The following is a 22,445-nucleotide window of genomic DNA, read 5'->3' as shown; positions in this document are numbered from 1 at the left end:
TTTCTCCATTTTCTTAAACTAATTCTAAATTAGTTTCAAATTTATGTAGAACATAGTTTAAAAATATACTTCAAGTTAGTAAAGCTAGTAAAGAATGTTTATATGATTTTGCTTAAGATAAAGTCTATAGCCATTTTATCATGATCATATGTAACAAATTAATAAATGTTAATTTACTACATATAACCCCCTAATTAGACCAATTTTAAGTAATTAAAATAACTGATCTTTCACCTAAATATATTGCCTATATTCACTTTGTTACTGTTTATTCATTAATGTAATTTTAAATTTTCTTGCATTATAACACTACTTTAATTAATTTTATTAATATAATCTTTTAAATCTTTGGTCACAAAGAAATCCAAATGGAGTAAAGGGGGATGCCAATAGAATTATTGTATAGCAATATTAAATTCAAAATTTCAGAATAGATTAATAACTCTAAAATGTACTGAGTATCCATTCTCTCAAATACCTATTTTTTCCTTTCTTTTTTTTTTTTTTTTGAGGTCAATGTGCCATTGGTTAATATCACAAACCAAAACTATGAGGACATTTCTGTCTGCCCTATCTTTATGACTTATTCCACTTTTTAATTTAATTAATTTTGTTTAATTTTATTTTATTTCTACAAAATTCATAAAGTCATCAAAATCAAGATGACTTCTTCAAAAACTTCTTAACTGAGACTGACAACATTTTTTTATATCTTCAAGGTAAATGCCCTATCCACCATACTATTACACTAGCCAGCTAGTGTAATAGATTTTTCTTTTATATATTTATTTAGGTAATTTCAGACTTTACAGAAAAGTTTCAAGAATAGTGCAGAGAATTGCTATATACTCTTCACTTAGGCTTGTCAAATGTTAACTTTTATCACATTTATCTATACTATTCTCCTGTTTCATATTATCACATTTTATATAATATAAATCATATATTAGATATTCATTTGCCTCTATATATTTCCATATGTAGTTTCTAAGACAAGGAATTATTTTTGTTGTTTTATTTATTTTTAATATCTTTATTTAAGCAACATTATTACAAATATGTTTGTAGTTGGGTTTTTGTTTAAAAAAAAAAAACAACAGCTTCCTTCACCAGTTTTTATAACTTGACCCATTCTGGTTGTTGCAAATCAGCCCCAGATGAGGTTGACTGATGGAGGGATGAAGGTTGAGGCCTTTCTCCTCCAGCTCGGACCCTGTTCAGCAGGCGGTTCTGAGGTGAATGCGGTGGGAAGAAAGCCAACAGGCAGAAAGGCTTCTGAAGAAAACAGCTCTCTATTTCGTGAAGAGGCCGAAGCCAAAAGGCATAAGAATAGGCCCCAGGAAAAAAGCCCCTCACCTTCCACAGACCCTTGCTTTTATGCCCCAGAATCAGGTACCACCCAATGGTGGAATCAGATATCACCCAATGGTGGGAGCAGAATCAGGTAACAACCACCCTAGGGTGGGAGCTGAATGCCAGGTACTACCCTTGGGTGGGAGCAGAATGCCAGGTCACACCCTAGGGTAGAGCACAATCACCGATCAGGGTAGGGTCAGTAATATAATAATCCCATAAAAATGTTTACATACACAACACTGGTTATTCTTTTCTTTGCTATATTCCACACTTTCATAGGCTTATTAATAAAGTCGCCAATTTGCAGTCCTTGAGCCTTTATTAAATTATTTTAATGTGTTATTATCTTGCTTAAAATGACAAAATAAATCATATAAAAATAATTAGCATTATATTGCAATATTTAAGTGTGCTATGTAGTTGACCGAATGGCAACATATACCACAGTTGTATTAAAAAGTGGGTTAGTAATAATTCCCTTTTCATAAAGACTAGTCAGAAATGAATGACCTTAGCATGTGGCATCTATATTATCATGAGTCTTAATATCCCACTATTTGTACCATATTGATAAATCACAATTTATTTTATGAGTTTTGGTGCTGCTTGGTCAAAAACCAAGAAAACGTCTTGCCTGGGATAAAAGCTCAGACCACACCACAGATACTGTACGTGTAGCCTGTCATCCGGAATAGCACCAGCAATACAAAAGGACACCATACGTTTTTGTATACGCACAGTAAATAATGGGAAATCATGGACTCAGACACAAGATCTTATCTTCTAGGATAAGAACTCACACTTTTTATACAAGGGTGTTTCCCATCCTGGACATATGTCATGTGGATACAACTCAGTCTCCACGAGATTGGACAGTGTTAGTTCATTCTCAAATCCCAGATCCCAGACGTAGAACTGAAACAAACTCATGCAACAACACCAGGAACTAAGCTGCGTTGGAAGATATACTTGTGCCAGTGTTAATATGACAATGAGGACAGCAAGAAAATGAAAACTTGACCTAAGACCAGGAGGTCCTATCACATCACCTAACACTAAGTGGAAATCAGAAGATGTATCATCCTTTGAACTATGAAAAATAAGAGCACTAACTACAGAAAACTGACTTTGACAACTGTGACTGAACAGAACGTACCTTGAGACCATTAAGGAAAACCCTACGCTAGGCTATAGCCCAGATCTTTTACAAAAATCAAGACTTCTTAGTACAGAGGCCCAATTCTGACAATAGAGACTGAGCAGAACCATTGGAACCATAATTTCCTAGACTTCAGCTTAGGGAACGAGCAAAAGCATGGAGCACATGATAAAGAAAACTGAACACACCAACAATGGTAGAACAGTACCTCTAAAGACTCTATCCTAGGCCCTGTCCTAGGACTTGTGCAAATACCAAGATTGCTTGCTATAGTGCCCTTATTTTCTCATCCACAACAGAGAAGAAGGGTTCCTGACACCACAAAAAAAAAAAACAAAAACAAAAAAAAAACACCTTGGGATATGGCAATGAGAAGGTATGGAGCCAGTGGTTGTTCCCATGACAATATGCTTCAAGCGTGGAGAAACCCTGAATCTCTTAGGCCACGGGAATTTTCTTCCTTCCCCAATACTTGCTGTGCCTATACAAAAAAAAAAAAAAAAAAAAAAGGTGGGGTAACACACACCCTGCCACTGCAGCACTTTTTCTGGTGTTGTTTTGTTTTATTTTATTTTATTTTATTTTTTAATATTATTTTCCTTCTTTTTCTTCCACTTTTTTCTTTCTTTTCTACTTTTGGGGATATTATTCAGTGATTTTTTTTTTTTAGTAGTTGATATCAAATTTTTTCTCCTCTTTTCCTTAACCTTTTTACCTCCAACAGAATAGCATAATTTGAATCATTCAGCCTCATAAGTTGAGGGGGGAAAAGAATGATACCAGGACCAGTCATATGAACATGTAGTGTAAATAAAAAAAATGACCAGACTGGAACACCAAACAGAATAGATACCCAACCTATAACAAGCTGTAAGGCGGAGACCATTTGCAGTAGGATTCTGGGGGTAAAGGAGGGAATTGTGGGAGACATGCTGGGAACAAGAGTGGAGGGAGGATAACATTGGTGGTGGGAATGCCTTTCATTCATTGTCACTATGTATTGTAAATAATTCTGTGTAAATGAACTTCAGTCACAACAAAAAATAAATAAAGAAAAAAGAAAATGAAATAAAAAATTGAGACATTTCAAAAAAACAATATATTTTATGAATTTTATCAATTATTTCAATTATTTTTTAAATTGAAAATGCATCAAATCACACTTTTAAATGTTAAGTAGTTTGCTAAAAATATTCAGATGTACTTATATCAAAGTCATATTAATTGTATATTGGGCTATAAATAACCATTTCTGCATCCTTTTCTGAGTTCCAAAGGAAAGAACTAGTCAATACATGGTTAGCACTCGAATGTTCATTTATGGTTTTGAAATTATCATCATGTCACAAAAAAATGACCAATAATTCAAAAGTTATGTATATTCCATGGTAAGAAGTCAAAAAAAAAAAAAGAAGAAAAAGAGGAATAGTCAGTTGTGATATTTTATGATGTTTCTCTAAAGTATCTTCTGGTGAATAAATATATTGCTCCTTTGGCCCTTTTCCAATTGAAAAACTCTTACATTTCTTCATAATGATGTCATTATAGTTTTATCTTTTCTAAAACTTGACTTTGCCTTTACCAATCACCTTGAAAATCTTCTCTTGAGCTGCTGCAATATTATTTTTTGTCTCTATCAGCTCATGTCAAGTCTACATGTTCTCTCTTCATCACTCAACTTTAAGTTCACAAGAGATGCAAAGTTTTATCTAGAGCAATACCCTTTCTGTTTAACATAGCATCTGGTATACAGAGAATTCTTGGCAAAGTTTTTTTTAAGTAAATAGATATATACATATTTAACTGGAATTCAAAAGGGCTATTATAAGCACAAATGTATTTGATTTGTAAAAATTTTAACATGATAGAATAAATTACGTTTCTTGACTAAATTAATGAATAAATCTGCTAATTTAAAGTCAAATACCTAATATCTACCCAACCTAAATTGACCTTGGACCTGATACTTAAAAATATCAGCATTCCAGAGGCTGGAGTTAGTAGAGCACAAGCCTTGCAGGCAAACAATCCATGTTTGTGTCCCTTGCCACATATGGTTCATGCATTATTTGGGGTGATAAATAGGTGCAGAACTGGGAGTGCCATAATAACTGTCATTTCAAACAATAATTGACATACCAACTGATTCATTTCAAACCATAGATATAGCAGTATTCATTATGCATGTTACTACTACTTTCAATATTTATTAAAATAATTCCACATATATGTAACATTGAGGTTCTGGTTATAGAATAGATCAGATAATATTTTATTCAGAAAAATATAGTCAAAAAATCATTCTGAATTTGGTAAACACCCTGAAGAGTATAGAATAATGCTATACATTTGCTTACAAAGCTGGGGGTCAAGGCAACCTTTCTTTGAGACATCAAAGAAAGATATCAGATGTATCATATGATAAGCATGAAACTGAATATGAAAATATGCAAATACATATATGCATTCCATGAGTAGAAAGGCAAAGGACAAATTAGACAGTTCTAGGTAACAGAATAGTATTTTTATTAATTGAAAGATGTTTAATGGCTCAGTTTGATGACATAATATAGGGATCTATACTCAAATGTTATATGTTATTAAAAATATATTATATAAGGCTTTTAAAAAAGGGTTGCCTTTACATAATGTGCAATGAGAGTCTATCTGTAGATTAATAAAACAGAATTGTTTTTTTAAAAAGAATATTCCTACTGCAGTCATGGATAATTGTTCAGTAGATACCCACTAGAAGAAGGGAAATCAGTTTTGAGACTGATAGTAATAAACCAGGTAAGAAATAATAGTGACCTTAAAAGTGATAGAAAGGATGGAAGAAATGAGTAGATCTGAGATCAAAGTATTAGCAATAGTTACGATAAAAACAAATCAAAATTTTAGCAAGTCAAATTATCAGCAATGATTAAAGCTTAATAATGGGATAGGAAAGTGAAGAATTATAAAAGAAGGTCTCATTTGTGTCTTGAGCTGCTGAAGGTTAAGTCAACCATTGTATGAAGAAAGAATACATACAGTGATAAACTGTTTCTTTTATGACTCATAGAACTGATTGGGTGAATGAGTGAATGATCTTATATATAGAAACTATGACTCTGTCTAATGCTTTATAATTCCTTTATTTTCTTTTAGTTATTTCCATTTCCTTTTATTTTTTTCTTCTAAATTCTACCCACATTTTAGTAGCAGGACTGGAACTGGGATTTGTTTACCAGTCCAAAATTCTTTGTTAATGGACTGCTGATCTATAAACAAAGATGAAACATGGAGATTTTAAAGTAAATATTCACAACTTATCTTGGAATTGCTTACATGCTGACAGCTATCCAACTTATTTTTAGTTTATATTTAAAATGAATCATATGTTCCAAAATGACTGACAGAAACACAGCTTTGTTTTTAAAGCCAATTCTTTCCCATCATTTTTGGACATCATTCAGAGCTATAACAGACTTTCAGGGTGTTTAAAAGCATTCATCCACGACAACAACAAATGCTAATTATCATAAAAAATAAACAGCTCCTGTTAACATCATTCTAAGAACTTCTCCTACTCTAGCACTATATTTCATCTATCACCCCATCTGGTGGGGGGTGGGAACAAAATATGGATGAAAGTATAATTATCATGTATCAAATTGGACAACACAACAAAATAGAAATGAATATGGATGGGAAGAATAACACTCATAATAAATCTGGAAAGAGAAAAAGGGAATGTAAATAAAATAGCTCAAGTGCCTGCAGTAAACGGCAGATACATAGCTCCATAATGGAGTTAATAGTGTTTATCATGTCGGGTATAAGGTGATATTTTTTTTCACTTAATTTCAAAGTTCTTCTTATAAATTTATTTCTTCCCACACTATTAGTCATTTTGTTAATTTTGAGAACTTAAAATAAAATATGTCAAATTCTATTATCAAAATTCTACCTGTAAACTTAAAATATCAAAAAGACAAAAATAATCTAAAAACATATACATATAAATACTTTACAAAGGTGTGATCTATCTTAATTTTATACCAGAAAAAAATTAACAATAGCTAAAATCTCAAAAATAAATTTAATTTAAAGGAACTACAAATCATAGTTATAAATGCCTTATTATATATTAACATAATAAATAATTTAATAATCCTACATAAGAATAAAATGCTCAAAAATTATTTAACTTTATTTTATAGGTATATACAAGCATCTCTCAGTGTCCCTACAATAATAGATGCTCAATTTTTTATATGTTTAATTAAGCATTGTATTAAAAATAGCATATATAAGCATAATTTTAGAGAATCTTAAGTCATGATTACTTTACCAATAATTCTGAAATAATTCACTTAACACAGATATTTACATGATCAAAGACTGATAAAATGCAATTAATGGCAAATTTACATTTAAGGCTTTATATTTTATATTATATTACTTTATATTATAGTTTATATTATTTATATTACTATATATTAAATTGTATTACTTTATCAATTTTATACTTTATATTATATTATATTTTATATTACTTTATATATTTTATATTACTTTACATTACTTTAATTTTATATTATTTATATATTATATTATATTTAAATAATATATTTTATATATTATATAAATTTATATTACTTTAATATATTACTTTATATTATATTACTTATTTATATTTTTATTACTTAATTATGTATTGTATATTTATATTACTTTAATCAATTTCTTTAGTTACTTTATATTATTTTAATCAATTTAATCAATGTATCAAAATTAAAACTAGTAATTAACTAAATTTCTTTTAAATTTTAATATTATGTTGAGGTAGATTTTTACAGCAATCAGGACCAATTCCTGGCTCTGTGCTCAGGAGTAATATCTATTGGGTCTCAAGGGAAATACCTGTGGTTCAAGGTATTTCAACTTGGACCTGTACTGTGCAAGGTCAGTGCCTGAAACCCTGTACTGAAACTCTCCAGTTTACTATCTCTCCAGCAGTATTTTTACATAAAGGAGATATACATGTGATATTTTACCAAATTCTGATTATTTTCTTGGTTACAAACTTTTTATTATTAATTTACAAAGGAATTATGCTTATAAAATTAAACCAATATACATATACAATAGATTAATAAATAAAAGTAATGTATACTTAAATATTTTAAACATTACCCAAATTTAATTCTATTATGAACATAGATAAGAAAAAAATACAAAATATGCTTAATATGACATAACTTATAATATATATATTACAGGTTGCCATATGTGTGTCCTCTCTATAAACAGTACATATATTATGCAATTCTTAGCAATTACTTGAATTAATTCATCACAGAAAAAAACTCATAAATTTTCAATGTTTATATATAGATACTTTAATATTTCTGCTCTTGATCATCTAAAAAATATTTGGACAATTTTGTGATTGAAGAATTTTTTGGCCATCACATTATACAAACACAGTCAAACTATCACCACAAAACACCACTCATAATTTGACATACAAAATTTATCACTAACAAAAATTTAGTGACTTAAAAAAGTCATAACGCAACTACCATAATTGTTCTAAGTTGAATTATAAGGTTTATAAATAATTTAGTTGCTTTAATACTATTTTATAAGCAAACGTTATGTATAAACTTATAATAAAGTGCTTCTAATTATATTTTATTATTATTATTATTAACAATTTTTATTTTGATCATAGTGGCTTACATATTGTTGACAATAATATTTTAGGTACATATTTACATAAAATCAGGGGGGATTCCCATCACCGGTTTGTCCTCCCTACTCCTCCGTTTTTGTCCTACCTCCCATATCCTCTTCCCTCACCCCCAGGGCTGCTAGAATATGTGGTCCCCTCTGTACCTAGCCTATTACTTAGTAGTCTTGCACCTGTTTGGTCCTGATGCCTCCCTTATTTCCCCCTCTAATTGGGAGGCAGGACTAGATAGTTCAAGTTATGTGGTTTTGTTTGAAGAAGAGAAAAGTAATAAATTGGGGTAAAAGTCTAATACGCCGAAAATAAGCGGAATTCTTCTAGAGGCTCTCGTCATCGGTTTGAGGGACGAAGGAGAAAAGCTTCTAATTATTTTTTTTTAATTTTCCAACTCTAGAATTTTGATCTTTGTCTTCCAAAGCTATTTTCTGTCAGTTTTCAGACGGTCAATATTATTGAGAAGTATATTTATTTCTACACATAGTTCTAACACTATGCACTCTTTCTGGTTTACACAGAGAGAATTTAAGTTCAACTGAATTTAAACTTTGATTTAAGCATCGAGATAAGGCAAATTGTCCCTAGAATAAAAGAGTTTTACATGCTAATTTATTTATTGACTTGCTTATTTGGAGGCCTTTCAGCAGTGTTTCAAACCCCCCCCCCCATCACTCCAAATAGTTCTGACAATTTGGTACTGATTGGCCAAGTAAGTGCTGGGGCCAAGGAACAAACTCAAAGTATAAATATAATGTAGTACAATGTGCCACAAATTTTAATTTAGAGCTCATGTTATACCATTAATAACTTACAAACAAATCTCACATTCTATTTTTGAGTTCAAGTTATACCATTATAACTTACTAACAATCTCCTATAATTATATTATATAACCAATGTAGTATCATATTTATCTCCCCAATATAATAACAAAGAAAAATTAACTTTAATATCATTTTCTATTAGGTTGTTTTTATTAATAAAGTACAATAACTACTTATGTGTAAAAGCAATTTCATATACAAGAAAGTACAGACAACTTCTATTCAGGAAATACTCATTAAATATTCATTGAAAATATAATATGTAAGTACTAGTTAGTATTTCTGAATTCACATTTTTGCCAATATCAAAACAATGTATATGTCAACAATTTTGAAAAATAATTATTGTATAGGCTATTGGAATACTCAACATTGAGGACAAAAATTCTTCAACTTTAAGAATATATAGCTTTAAAAGCTCTTAATTTTACATATGCCATCTTTGTACATAAAAAGCTAAAAAATTTTAACTCAAAATTCTAAATTTATTGGGCTGGAAATATAGTTAGTAAATAAGTCACCTGACTTACATGTGAATCAATCTCCAGCACCACATATAGTCCTCTAAGCACTGCCAAGAATAATAATCTTTGAATACAGAGACAATAGAACCTCTGCGTGTGACCTCCAAAATCAAAGATCAATAATTGAAATATTTATTGTCTTTTTTCTTTGTTTTTCAGGGGATACACCTAAAATGCTCAGGAGGTAACATTTGGTTTTGCATTCAGATATTGCTTCCTGTGGTGCTTGAGATTCTATATGCCATACCAGGGAATTGAATCTGTGTCAGGTGTGTGTGAGGCAAACATCCTACCGTCTATATTATGGCTCCAACTCCTCTAAATGTTTCTAATAGCTTAAAAGCCAATCATGAAACTTCAATTTGAAATATTGAATTCATACTAAAGAAAATTCTTGGATGAAAATATCCATGTTATCTCTCTCTTTAATCAGCTATTTTATTTTACAATAATTGGTCCTTCATATTATACATAATTATTTTATAAGTATAAACACAAGTTTTGATTTATTTAACAAATAAAATATATTGATTTAGTGTGATATTCTGGACATCTTTTATTAATTTTTTACTAATTCAAAAATAATAATATAAAAACAAATAACATTCAAATACAACTAATTTTTTTCCTTACCAGTGCTGTCATCATACACAACGGTGACAGTTTTCCACTTGAAGAACTGTACCAAATCCAAAATGGCCCGGCTGAGTGAAGAAAAATCTGGATAGAGACTGACATAAAAGGAATCTTTGTTGTCTGACACCTGGTGCTTCCAGCGGGTTTGTATATGGGGAACCCCCAGAGCATTACAGATGGACTGCACAGCATTTGCCGATGAGCTATGTGAAGGCCCAAAGATGGCAGCCACGCCAAGAGAGAGCTGGTCACAAGCTGCAGAGGAGATAAAACAGTGTTAATAATGGGAGCAGATATGCTGTGTGCCAACAATATCTACAGTGTTATTATAAACCCAGAAGGCATGTCCTAAAAGAAATTTGGTTCATTATTTGTTGATTTTAATGCAAAATTCACTCTTATCTAACTTTATGTCTAATCAAAGATGGACATTTTCAGTTTTCTAGAAATCAAATACTTTGTTTAAAATTCAAACATTTCTATAATTAATAAAAGGAGAAAAGAAAGGGGAGAGAAGAATATAGTAATCTAGAGTTTAGGAGGAGTTTTTTTTTTAAAATAGTTCGTTTTAGCTAATTAGAGAAATAAAGATCATTACAAATTCACTGGCCATCATTATTCTTCCTTTCCTTATCAGGAAACATTTTATTTCCTGTCTTCATCCCATAAGCTAAATAGCATATACAGTGTAGTATTACACACAAAAATTAAATTATTCATACCACTATTCAGATATGATCTGAAAAAGGGAAATTTTATATGAGTTGATCATAATAGGGAGCATCATTTTGTTCATTAATTTAAAACAGAATTCAACTTTTTTTTGTTTTTAAGCATTCATTTGTTTGACTTAGTTACTGTTACTTGTAATATATTAGTAATGCCTTTAGAATACAATGTAGCTTAAAAAATGTCCAGCCACTAGAATGCTACTACTTATTTAGTTCTTTCTCATCTTCTCTGCTAACTTAACAATAGTAATTCCATAGGCAAACTCTCAGGGTCTTTTATTATTGACCACTGTTTATTACTTATTATTTATGTTCCAGATGTGACTGAAATTATGCAATGCTTAATCTCTCCCCATTGACTCATTTTAATTAGCATGAGATGGGGTTTATATATTACAAATAAACATTGCGTGAATTTTCTTTATTTCTTCAATTTGATTTTGTTTGAATCATACCAAGTGGCATTCAAAAAATTCTCTTGGCTGTTCACTCAGGGATCACTCCTTAGAATCAAGATCAAGATACAACATAAATTCCAGGGATCAACCCCTATTGGCCATGTGCAAGGCAAGAAACCTACCAGCTTTACTATCTCTCTAGCCTATGGAAAACATCTTTATTGTGTTTTGCTGTTTTTGTTTTGAGCCAAACCTGGTCATGCTCAATTCTTATATCTTCATTCAGAAATCACCCCCGGAAATGTTTGGTTGTTGCTTTAATATAGAATATAAAATCTAAAGTCCCAGTGAAGTCCTAAAGGTCTTCTTCGGCAAAGCACCTATAGTCCCTTCAGCAGATAGTTCTGAACATTGCAGGGTAATTCACAATCAGTTAAAGTTCCATAGGAGTCAGCTAGCTTTATATCATGGCCTAACTACATTGTGCATTTCTTCACGTGGCTCTTATGGTAAACCTTTTTCAAGCAGCTACTTCTCAGCTCCTTCTCTGGCTCTCTCTGCCTCTGTCTCCCTCTTCAATTGCTCTACATGCTACCTTACTGCCTCTCTTTTCTCTCTCTAACTCTCTTATCCCCTCTCTCCCTTCTAAGCAGACTCCTCTACCAGCCCAACCATTCCAGGTGTGGGCAGTTCTGATCATTCAGGTGGAATAAACAATAAGTTAGGGGAGAGGATATCTACATTCTCCACCTTTTTTGTATTAGAAAACAAAACAAAAAATTAGAAGTTACAAATCTCTGCCCGAGGCTGGAACTCCATATCAGAACTTAAAGTCTCAAAGTTTAAATTGTACACATTTTCTATTAAAACAATCAACCTTTTTCATATCCTTTACATATCACATTTTTGTCCTAGATTTCTATGAGCATAAACATTAGAATGTTTCTGTAGATGTGCTTGTAGTTTAAATTCTTAGAATTATTACACCAAGCACTGTTAATAAGTCTAGAACATCCTAATGCCTTTCCATAAACTTCTCTAAACAAAATCACATGAACATTTCTGTAGTTAATACGGTTTGAAAATAAGCTGAGTGAAAATAAGCTGCTTCCAGAACTAATCCTCTCTTCTCTCAGTCCTTAACTTTTCTTTATGCAGAAACTACCTCCTCTCCTCTAGTCATCTCCTTCCTGAACTGATACAAGCTTCTGGTTTGGGCTTTTTGAAGAGACACATGGTTTTCAGAATATTGCTTACCAGTGAGTTATTAACCATTTGTTCAGACTACTCAAGACTCCACTGATGGCTGAAATAGCTTCCCCGATTCTTCTTTTGTCCAGATCTTCTCAAATTGACTCAAAGAAGATATTCTCTTCTTGTGTGTATATCTTATGGGTATATCTCTTTGATTTGTATATGCATTTATTTCCTATTTTCTTATGTAATTATAGTTCTTCCCCCATTTTAATTTCATTTATAAAAAATCTACTTTAGATAGCATTTTCTAGAATGTTTTTTGTTGAGACTAAGTTACTGGTTTTGTTTATTTGTCATCATTTTCCCAGTCAGTCTCCTTTGTATGACAAGATTTTTGCATGGGCACATTAAATCAGGAAAATTGTAGGTACAGAGAAGAGTTTCTATATATTAAGAAGGGAACCTAATTTTTTTCTTGAAACAGAGAGGGTCACCACCTGTAACATCTTGTCTTAGTAATTTAACTTAGCTCCCATCTCTCAGAAATCGGCTGAACTCCCCTGAACTTTGTACCTCATTTTGGGATCTGTATGGTTATCTGCATTTTATCCAGGAATCAACCTTCTTCCAGGAAAGGGCTCAGAACTGTAATATCTTCTTGCCCTAAAATGGGCTTTCTTGCTATCCTGGTTATTACTTAGAAATTGACTTCATCCTGCCTGCAAGGTTGACTTCCTTTCATCTCACCCTAAGATCTTCGACTGGAAATTACACTCAACTTCATATGATCTGCATAATCAACCAGATCCTTGATCTCTTAATTCTGGCTATGTTATCTATACTACAAAGAAAAACATTTGGGAACTTTAAAAATGAACTTGGGGATTGTGACATTATCTTGTCTGGAGCCTGTAGTTGTTTCCTAGGCTCGTTTTTGGGTAAGAAGTTTTTAGGCCTGAAGTTTTTTCTTTCCATTTTTCCTTTTGATGCACCTATGCAAATTACTGTTATTTATTTAGTTGAGTTTTTTCCCTTGTCTTTGCAGTCCTATTATATATATATATATTTTTTTTTTTTAATTTTCTAAAGAATTAAGAAGGGGGAGATGTGATGTAAATAGAGGCCTTTGAATTAGTACTGATTTGTATCTTAATTGTCTTTTATTGGTCTCCTTTCCCCATTGCCTTTTCATCTGGTTTTTACCCCCTCCCTTTGGGGGGGGTGGGGCTTGGCATTTTGATCTTAATAAATGCTAGTCAGGAGATTTTAGCAGGAAGCTGCCATCTAGGTTTGTGGTTCCATATGGCTTGTGGGTGAACAGCTTGTATATGAGTTTCTTTCCTGCAAAAACTTTCTTATCTGTGTGGATTATTTATTGCAAGAAATTACTACTGGACCAGCTTATCCTATCCTGTAATAGGGGGTATGGGATTCCCTTTCCACCCTGGGCACTGCGGAATGTTCAATCTGACATTTAAAACATGGTAATTCAAAGAAGATACTAGGGATCAAATATGGGTCAACTACATGCCCTATATGTAACACTATTTCTCTAGCCAGAAAACACTTTTTAAAAATACTTTTAAATTCCATATGATTTTAATTGTATTTCCTTAAAATACACTTAAAAAGTTTCTTCATGATTGAGTTTCAGTCATATAGTGTCTACTCCCAGTGCACATCTCTTCACCAGTGCACATTTCCCATAACCAATGTTCAATGTTTCAAGTTTCACTTCCTGACAAAGGCTCTGTTGTTGCTCCTATTGCAGTTCTTGTTTTTCTTGTTCTCCTCCTCTTCCTCCTCTTTCCTCCTCCTCCTTCTTCCTCCTTTGTCCTTCCTTGCCACGCAGACATAAACTTTTAGGGGAGCTCAGCCCACCAGATGTATCCTCAGATTTTCCTGGTGGGGAGAACTGAAATAACCCCAATGGAGTTCATCAAAAGGCCCGCTGTGGATGCCTTTGTCCCCTGCGTGGATGGTTGAGGAATTTCCGAAGAGATGCTTGGCATTTTTGGTCATTATTTGGCTATCTCTCCTTTGTAAATCTCAGGCAAAATTGTGGCCTTTATCATAATTTGGCTCAGAAATTCCAGCACCAAATATTACTAAGAGAATTCCTTTTCTGGATATATTTAGCCCTAAAAGCAAAGACAATGCTTTTCTCTTTTTCAAATATGTCCTTGCAGCTGCCGTTTCTGGTAACCAAGGGCAAAGCCAGAAAGCAGACCCTGGACTCTTGACTCTCCTTAGAAAAAGGAAACCACACCTAACCACAGCTAAAGGGATTTGGCTTCTTCCTTTACTTGACCTATGAAACAATAGAGCACAGCCCAGTGAAGATCAAGTTCCTAGATATTTTTTACTTCCTAATAAACCCTGATTTTGCATTTGAAGTAAGCTTGCAAAGAGTTACCTTAAGTTGTAACCTTCTCCTTTGTAACTAGGAATCCTTATAGCTCACACCCATAGTTTAAGTATGTTTACTGTTAAACTTTGCTTTGTGATTGTAATTATTCTTCTCTATATCTATGGCTGGTTTTACCCCTATAAATCTCCTTGCTTAAAAATTAAACTTGTTGCACTCCTGCCAGAAGACGTGTTGACAACACATACTCTGTGTGATTTCATTACTTCATATTTTGCCTCCTTGCAACCCACTCTCCCTTAAGTGGATTCACGGAAATCTCACTGATGGCTGTAGGACAAATGCCACCTACAGCACCTCCTCCTTCTTTTTCCTTTCTCCTTTTTCCTCCTTCCTCCTCCATCCTCCCCGTCCTTGTTTCTTCTCTTCCTCCTTCTTCCACCTTCCTCCTCCTCCTGCCTTCTCCTCCTCCCTCTTCTCCTCTTTCATCTTCCCTTCTTCCTCCTCTCCTTTGTAATGCAAAAGCTTCTTAGTTGAATGCAGTCACATTTTTTTATTTTTGATTCAATATGCTTAATCAGTGGTATTTCATCCTTGATGACATCTTTAGTTTTGATGTCATGGTTGTAAACTCATAAATACTTATCTGATTTATTTTTAAAAATAAATTTAATAGGTTATATCTGAACATTAAATATTTTGGTCCAAAAGCAATGTTTTTTCCATGCCTTCAAATATTAAAGAGAATGATGGAAATTGTTTGGTGAATTAGTCATAAGTTGAATATTCAAATATTACCTTTAAAAATATTTCTCTCCAGAACGTACAGTTTTGGTTAATAATTTAATTTTATTTGCACATATTTCACTTTCTTCAAAAAGTCAATATGGCATAAATAACTTACTTTTGGACAGTACATTGTAAATTTTAAAATAATGATTAGAATCCTTAATTACTAGAAAGATTGGTAGCAAATATGAAAAAAGCCATCACCAGGTTTTTGACAAGTCACAGAGAAAATTAAAAATGTTCTTTGTTATGTAGAAAGTTTCTATTTGTGTTTGAAATAGGAAATGTGATTTTCAATTACCAGAGTAATCAAATAAGTATTAATGTGCTTGCCTTGCATAACACTGACCCTATTTGAGTCCGTGCAATCCACCAGGAGTGATCCTGAAATGCAGAGCCATTCAGAGTCAGAGTAAGCCCTGAAACAGTGAAGTGCGCTCCCATGCCACTTACAAAAATTAAGTACATGTCCTGTATGTACAAGTTTGAATTTTGATCCTGACTCTCATTCTATTATTCCCTGTCCCCAGCACTTCTAGGTGAAACATTGAGATTCCTGAGTACTCCTTGATCTTACTATTGAATTAATTCATTTGACTAGGTTGAATTAGTGGGTATCCCACATCAAAACGATTACAAGATCATATTTCAAAATATTAAAATGTAAACATTTAAAATTCTACAATACTTGCCTTAAATATGTCTTTAAATTTCAGAATGTGCAGATAAGTTACAATATGTGGCATCTCTAAGTATGTCTATAAATATTTAGCTCTCATAAAACTTAAATCATAATTATATCTCTCCATTATTGTGGTTTACACATTTTTATGACCCCTAAACTCATCAAGGGATTCTAAAGGTAAGAAATAAACTTCAACAAAATTCTTTCAAAATCATACAAAGTTACTCATACCTTAATTAAGAATCTTTAAATCTAAATATCTGTTATCAAATTATAAATTGAATACATTGAATTAATTGAAATAAATTAATAATTTAAAGCTGAACTTTTAATACTGATGTTTATAAATATTTTACTTATTTTGGAATCCAAAATAGTTTAATACATCATAATTTTATTGAGCAATCCCAAAATAGAAACTTGCTTGTTTTTAGAATATTATATTTTATTCCATTACCATTTTGAAGTCATCATAAAGAAATCTATTTATATTTTATTTCTACTGCATTTATGTTTCATATTCTATGGTATAAATGATTTCATTTGAGGCATAGCTTCTTTCTAATAGAAATAATCTTGAACTATGTCACTAATCAACTGTACTTGTCTTGCAGTTAATGACTTATTTTGCAATTATGATGACAAATGTCATATTTCACAATAAACTTTACCCTTTTTAGCTTTATTTTCTGTAATGTGGCCTAAAATGTGAAAACTTATTTGTATTCATAAAGATGTGAATTCAAAGGGCACATGAATATAAGCTTTAATAAAGACTAGTAAGCTGGGGGAGAAGAAAAATAATTTCATCTTAAAATTACTGAACTTTATAGGTGTTATGGATATTAATGAGTTTAGTAGAAATCTGTACTATGTTTGAATTATAAATAATTTGTACATTGTCATCAACATAAGGTAATTAAATTAATTAAACAATATTAGAATTCAGTAGAGCAATCAATTCTAAGTAGTTAATTAAACAGTATTAGAATTCAGTAGAGTAATCATTGTTTTAAAAATACAAATTTATAAAAAAAAATGCCCCTTTGAGAGAAACTGCTATGAAATTTAGTTTCTGTTATATGAAATTTATTATTCAAAATTAAAGAATACCTAATTATTCAAAGCATAACAATGACAGCATCTTTCAAAACATTTTACTACTCAGACTATCATTTGATTAGAAGGCATAGATAGTAGTTTCACCTTTATTCATATATAAATATTAAAATACTGTTACAGAAAAAATATTTTCTTATTATAATTTGAAAGTTTTCCCATGATAAAGGAATCAAGTTCATATTGTAATTGATTCTTTATATGACTTAGCTTTCATATTCTTAGCCACTCTGCACATGATAGTTTAGCTGTTTCTCACCTCCTGTATATTTAGTCATTTATTTTAATTATTAGAAGAAACATCAAGGAGCCAATACAACTCAAAGGACTGAGCACATACTTTTAATATAGGAGGCCTAGAACACATGGTGCAATGAACACTTCTTGAATGGACCCCAGAGCACAGAGCTGAGAATAGTTGCCAATCACTACATGTGCCCACAATCATCTCCTTGTCTCAAAAACACTTAGATTAATGAATTAAATCACTGTAATAAATTTTTATAATACTTTTAATATTAAACAGTTATTATCAAGAGCTGTGACAAATAATACAGATTAAAATTTAAAAATAAATTTTAAAACTGGTAAAAAAATAAATCTGCTGAGGGGCTAGACTAGAGTAATAGTACAGAAGGTAATGTGTTTGCCTTGCATGCTGTGACCTGGGTTCAATTTCCAGCACCCTATTTGGTCACTCAGCCCTATCAGAAGTAATCCTTGAGCACAAAGCCATTAATGAGCCATGAATAAGCCATTAACACTTCCAGGTGTAACTCCCAAAGCATAAACACACACACAAACAAAAAATCAATCCCCAAATATCTTGAGATATATTATATTCTCTAGCTTCATAAGAATAATAGCTCACTAGCAAAACAAAAGGATTAATAAAAAGTTTATTATCATATATCTAACTGAATTTCTTGTTATAATCAATAGAATATAATGAGTAGTCATTAAATGTTACCATGCTTAAAACATGTATGAAAAATAAAAAGATTCTCCAATAAAATATTCCAAGTAAGTTATGCATACATTTGCAATGAAGAAGGCATGTAAGAATACCTAGAAATTTGAATGCGAGAAAGTATGATGCTGAATATCTGTGAATTACCTTTCTTGGATGCCTCGAAACTGTCATAGAGGTTTATCTTCTGAGTGTCATAGGTTAAGGTGGTATTGGGCAACAAGGTTCTGTTTCTGTTGATTGTGTTCACAGCAAATCTGAAAGCAAGTTCCTCAGCTCCCATTGGGCCAGATTCCACATACTCAAAAATACCACCTGATAAAAAAAGAAGAGAAAAAATAATGAAGAAATTCTTACAAAAGGATAATACCACTCAGTTTTATGTACTCATTTGTGCATTATTGTATATTATGTGTCTGATAAATGTAACAATGTTTATGCTCCCCTTTATAAAAAAAAGTTTACAAGTAGACTTAAATATTTAAAATACACCCTTCTAGAAGAGTCCACATGGCAAAATTTTCTTTGTGTCATTACACACCTTAAATATTATTTTGCCTTTTTTATTGCTGATGGTATTTTTCTTTTTGGTCCTAAAGATATTGAGGCTTTCCTTATGCACTATAATCCTTATTTTCAAACATTTTAAACAGAGATCCAAAGCAATCAGTCTTGTATGTAAATGTAATACTATCACTTCAAACAATAGAAAACCATATTACATTTATCTCTAACATTCCAGGAATATTAATTCTTCAGCATGTTTTTCTTATGTATATATTGTGCTATAAGCTCAAAGTTCTTATTCACTTGAGAATTATAACATCTTACTTGAAAAATAAGGTAAATAAAGAAAATAAGGTGACATTTAACTACTGTTTTCACTCTAAATAATTTTTCAGAAGATATTTGACATTTGTGGAAAACAATTTTCCCGAGATTTTTTTTGAAGTTCTTTTAACCTGCAAGTATGATATAATTTAAACTAAAAAATGTGGATACAATTTAAAAATGGTGCAATTTCTACTTATTAATCTATACAACTTTTGTCAGTTCAATTCGACAATTTTGGTCCCAGATTTTTTATTTCATTGTATCATTACTATTTTTCTCAGCTATGAGTGATCTGATTGGGATCTTGTCTCCAACAAGATATTTTATTATCATTTTTATGAATGGAACAAAAGAAGATTCATCAAACACTCTCTATTCTCTGCACTTGAAGAACACATGTTTTGCTAAGAACAATTATATAGCTCCATTTTCTTCCTTTAAAACCAAAAACCTACTGAAGTGATATTAGTTTAGAACAGTGTAAAGGTTTTTATGTTTTAGGGATACAATATAATCATGCTACAACATTTCCAAATACCGACTTAGAGCACTGCTTAATAATCGCCCCTTTAATTACTCCCATTTTTATATCCTCAGCTATTTTGTCAGTCTACGTTTTAATTCATCAAACATTATCTATTATCTCTCTTTCAAATTCCACATCACATATTTTCTGAACAGTTTTTTACATATTTAAGCTCTTTTAAGTAAAATTACACCTGATCAGAAAACTTGGAATATTATTTTATTTTTATTTACTGTGATTCATAGTTTGACAATACAATCAATGTTAGGGATATATGCATTCCAACAACAGATTTTTTTCTAACCTTATCTCAGAACTTCTCCACCCCACTCCCACTCCATAGAATGATATTCAAGTATGAAATATAAAAAAATGAAGTCATGACATTTCCTATACATAGATGGACATGGAAATATTATGCTGAGTAAAATGGATCAGAGGGAAAACGATAGATGCACAATAGTCTCACTCTTCTGTGGGATTTAAGAAAAATAAAGATAGTCTGATAATAATACCCAGAAACAATAGAGATGAGCTTTGAAAGGACCAGCTCATGATATGAATCTTAGCACAAAGATTGGTGAGTGCACTTAGAGAAATAAGTACACCAACAACTATCAGGATAATGGTTGTGAGTGAGAGAAATAGAATGCCTGTCTGGAAGAAAAGCAGGGGTGAGGGAGGATGGAGGGGGAGCATTGGTGGTGGGTATGTTGCACTGATGAAGGGAGTGTACTTTCTTATGACTGAAACCCAACTACAAACATGTTTGTAACCATGGTGCTTAAATAAAGATATTAATAAAAAAAAAAAAGAAGTTTTTTTTAAGTAAATACTAAAACCCAAAAGGTATGTGATACATGGAGAAGAACTATTCTTTAGTGGATGCTGGGCACTGGAGTGGATGTGGGGAGGAGAGAGAAGTTAAGAGAACAATGGTGGAGAGGACAAGAGCTTGTGCTAGACTTAAATTGGGGGATGGGAAGGAAACTGGAGACTGTTGGAGGAAGTAGACACTGGTGGAGGGATTGGATTTCAAACATTTTCAGACTGAAACTTAATAATAAATAAATTTCAGGTGAAGTTCTATAGGAGTCACCCAGTTTCACTTCCAGCAATCACTGAACCCTGTAAGTATTGCTTATTTGGAGCCACACAGCACATGTAGCATTCCATCAATTTTAGGTTAAGCATGAGCCCCAGCATATCAAATGAGTGGTCCCCGAAATATGAATGAGAGGATTCACCCATTTGTCTTCTCAAAATTGAGGTAAATAAACAGCTTTGGAAAATATATCAGAATTGCAAGATGCAATTATGTAATCTGCTGATGTCAAGATAGACTACCTACTTTTTCTGTGTGAACAGAAAATAGGATTATATAATTTAATTTCTGAGAAAGGAAGGATACTCTTTTATTCTGCAAAGTTTTTTTTTAATTTACCAATAAAATAATTAAAGGGAAAGTAGTTCTCTAGCTATTCATAAACATACTAGTTACTCATATGACATGCACAGCATATATTTTCTTTATATTGCTTAAGAGAAGAGAATCATTATGTGCTATGTAAGTACTATAAAAAGCATTTATTTCTGGATTTATTGTGTTTTATATGAAGTGTCAGAATTGTATATAGTATTTCATAAGTATGTGGTATATAGGTTGATACCCTAAGGAATTAACAAGTCATGATTGGTTAATAAAATATATCCTACAGTACTAAAGATTACAAAAATACAATATAATTTAAAGCAGCATTTAATTACCAGTACTCACATTTTCATGAATATACATTCATATTATTAAGCAAATTCCATTTTATATCTATACAATACAACAAAATTTCACTAAAATCCATAAACTATCTTTGACTTTTTAATAAAAACATATTTAATATAATCTTCACAGTTTTATTTGGCTGCTTTAAGAAGCGTTACCACATTTCATAATATCATATCAAACATTAAAATTTATTCAGTCCTCTTCCAATCTTACATTAAAATTAATAGTTCTCATAATTTTAAATAGGCTTGTAAGAGGATAAAGTATAGTCTTTATTTATTTTTTTTTTTTACCATGGGCATAGTTTTTGTCTTTATTTTGTAGGGACTGAGAGGAAAAGGTGAGAAAGCTATTCTTTGATCAGAATTCTCAACAATAAAACTTTAATATCACACTCATTCCCTCTCTCTCCCTCTCCCTCCCTCTCCTCTCTCTCTCAGACACACACACCACATGCAAAACATTACTCAATGAATAAAACACTTTTATTAGTAAGCTGCTGAAGTCTATTGAAACCTTTTCCTTTGGGTAAGTTTCAACTTCTACTTGACCCAAAAAATGTCTGATTTCTGAGATTTTTTAATAGCCTATCTAAAACTAAGTACAGTGTTTTATAAAAGTTTAAGAATAAAAATATTGACTTTATGCTTGTTAAAATATTTTTTAGCTAAAGTCATTTTTAAATTAATTGCTATAAGCTTACTTTCTATATAAAAATTTTAAAAGCTTTCCTTTACATTTTATTTTGCCAAACTCCTTATTTAAAAGATAAAATAACATAAATTCTTTATAAATGCCAAAGGTCAAAT

The 22,445-nt window shown here is 31.6% G+C and overlaps 1 protein-coding gene across 2 annotated transcripts in view; it reads right to left on the bottom strand.

Moving 5' to 3' along the window:
• The window catches only part of GRIK2 (glutamate ionotropic receptor kainate type subunit 2), a 691,383-nt gene that overhangs the window by 415,608 nt on the left and 253,330 nt on the right, over positions 1 to 22,445 (bottom strand). For both annotated transcript variants that reach the window (XM_049771324.1, XM_049771325.1), the window contains exons 2-3: positions 18,641 to 18,808; positions 10,234 to 10,491 (exon numbers count right to left, since the gene is read on the bottom strand). In XM_049771324.1, the coding sequence (XP_049627281.1) occupies positions 10,234 to 10,491; positions 18,641 to 18,808 (426 nt within the window). The remainder of the gene's footprint in view (positions 1 to 10,233; positions 10,492 to 18,640; positions 18,809 to 22,445) is intronic.

Source organism: Suncus etruscus, chromosome 4, assembly GCF_024139225.1.
Source record: "Suncus etruscus isolate mSunEtr1 chromosome 4, mSunEtr1.pri.cur, whole genome shotgun sequence".
NCBI classification, from domain to species: Eukaryota; Metazoa; Chordata; class Mammalia; order Eulipotyphla; family Soricidae; genus Suncus; species Suncus etruscus.
Note: the sequence above shows the minus strand (reverse complement) of the source record. Positions and strands in the feature narration are given on the sequence as shown.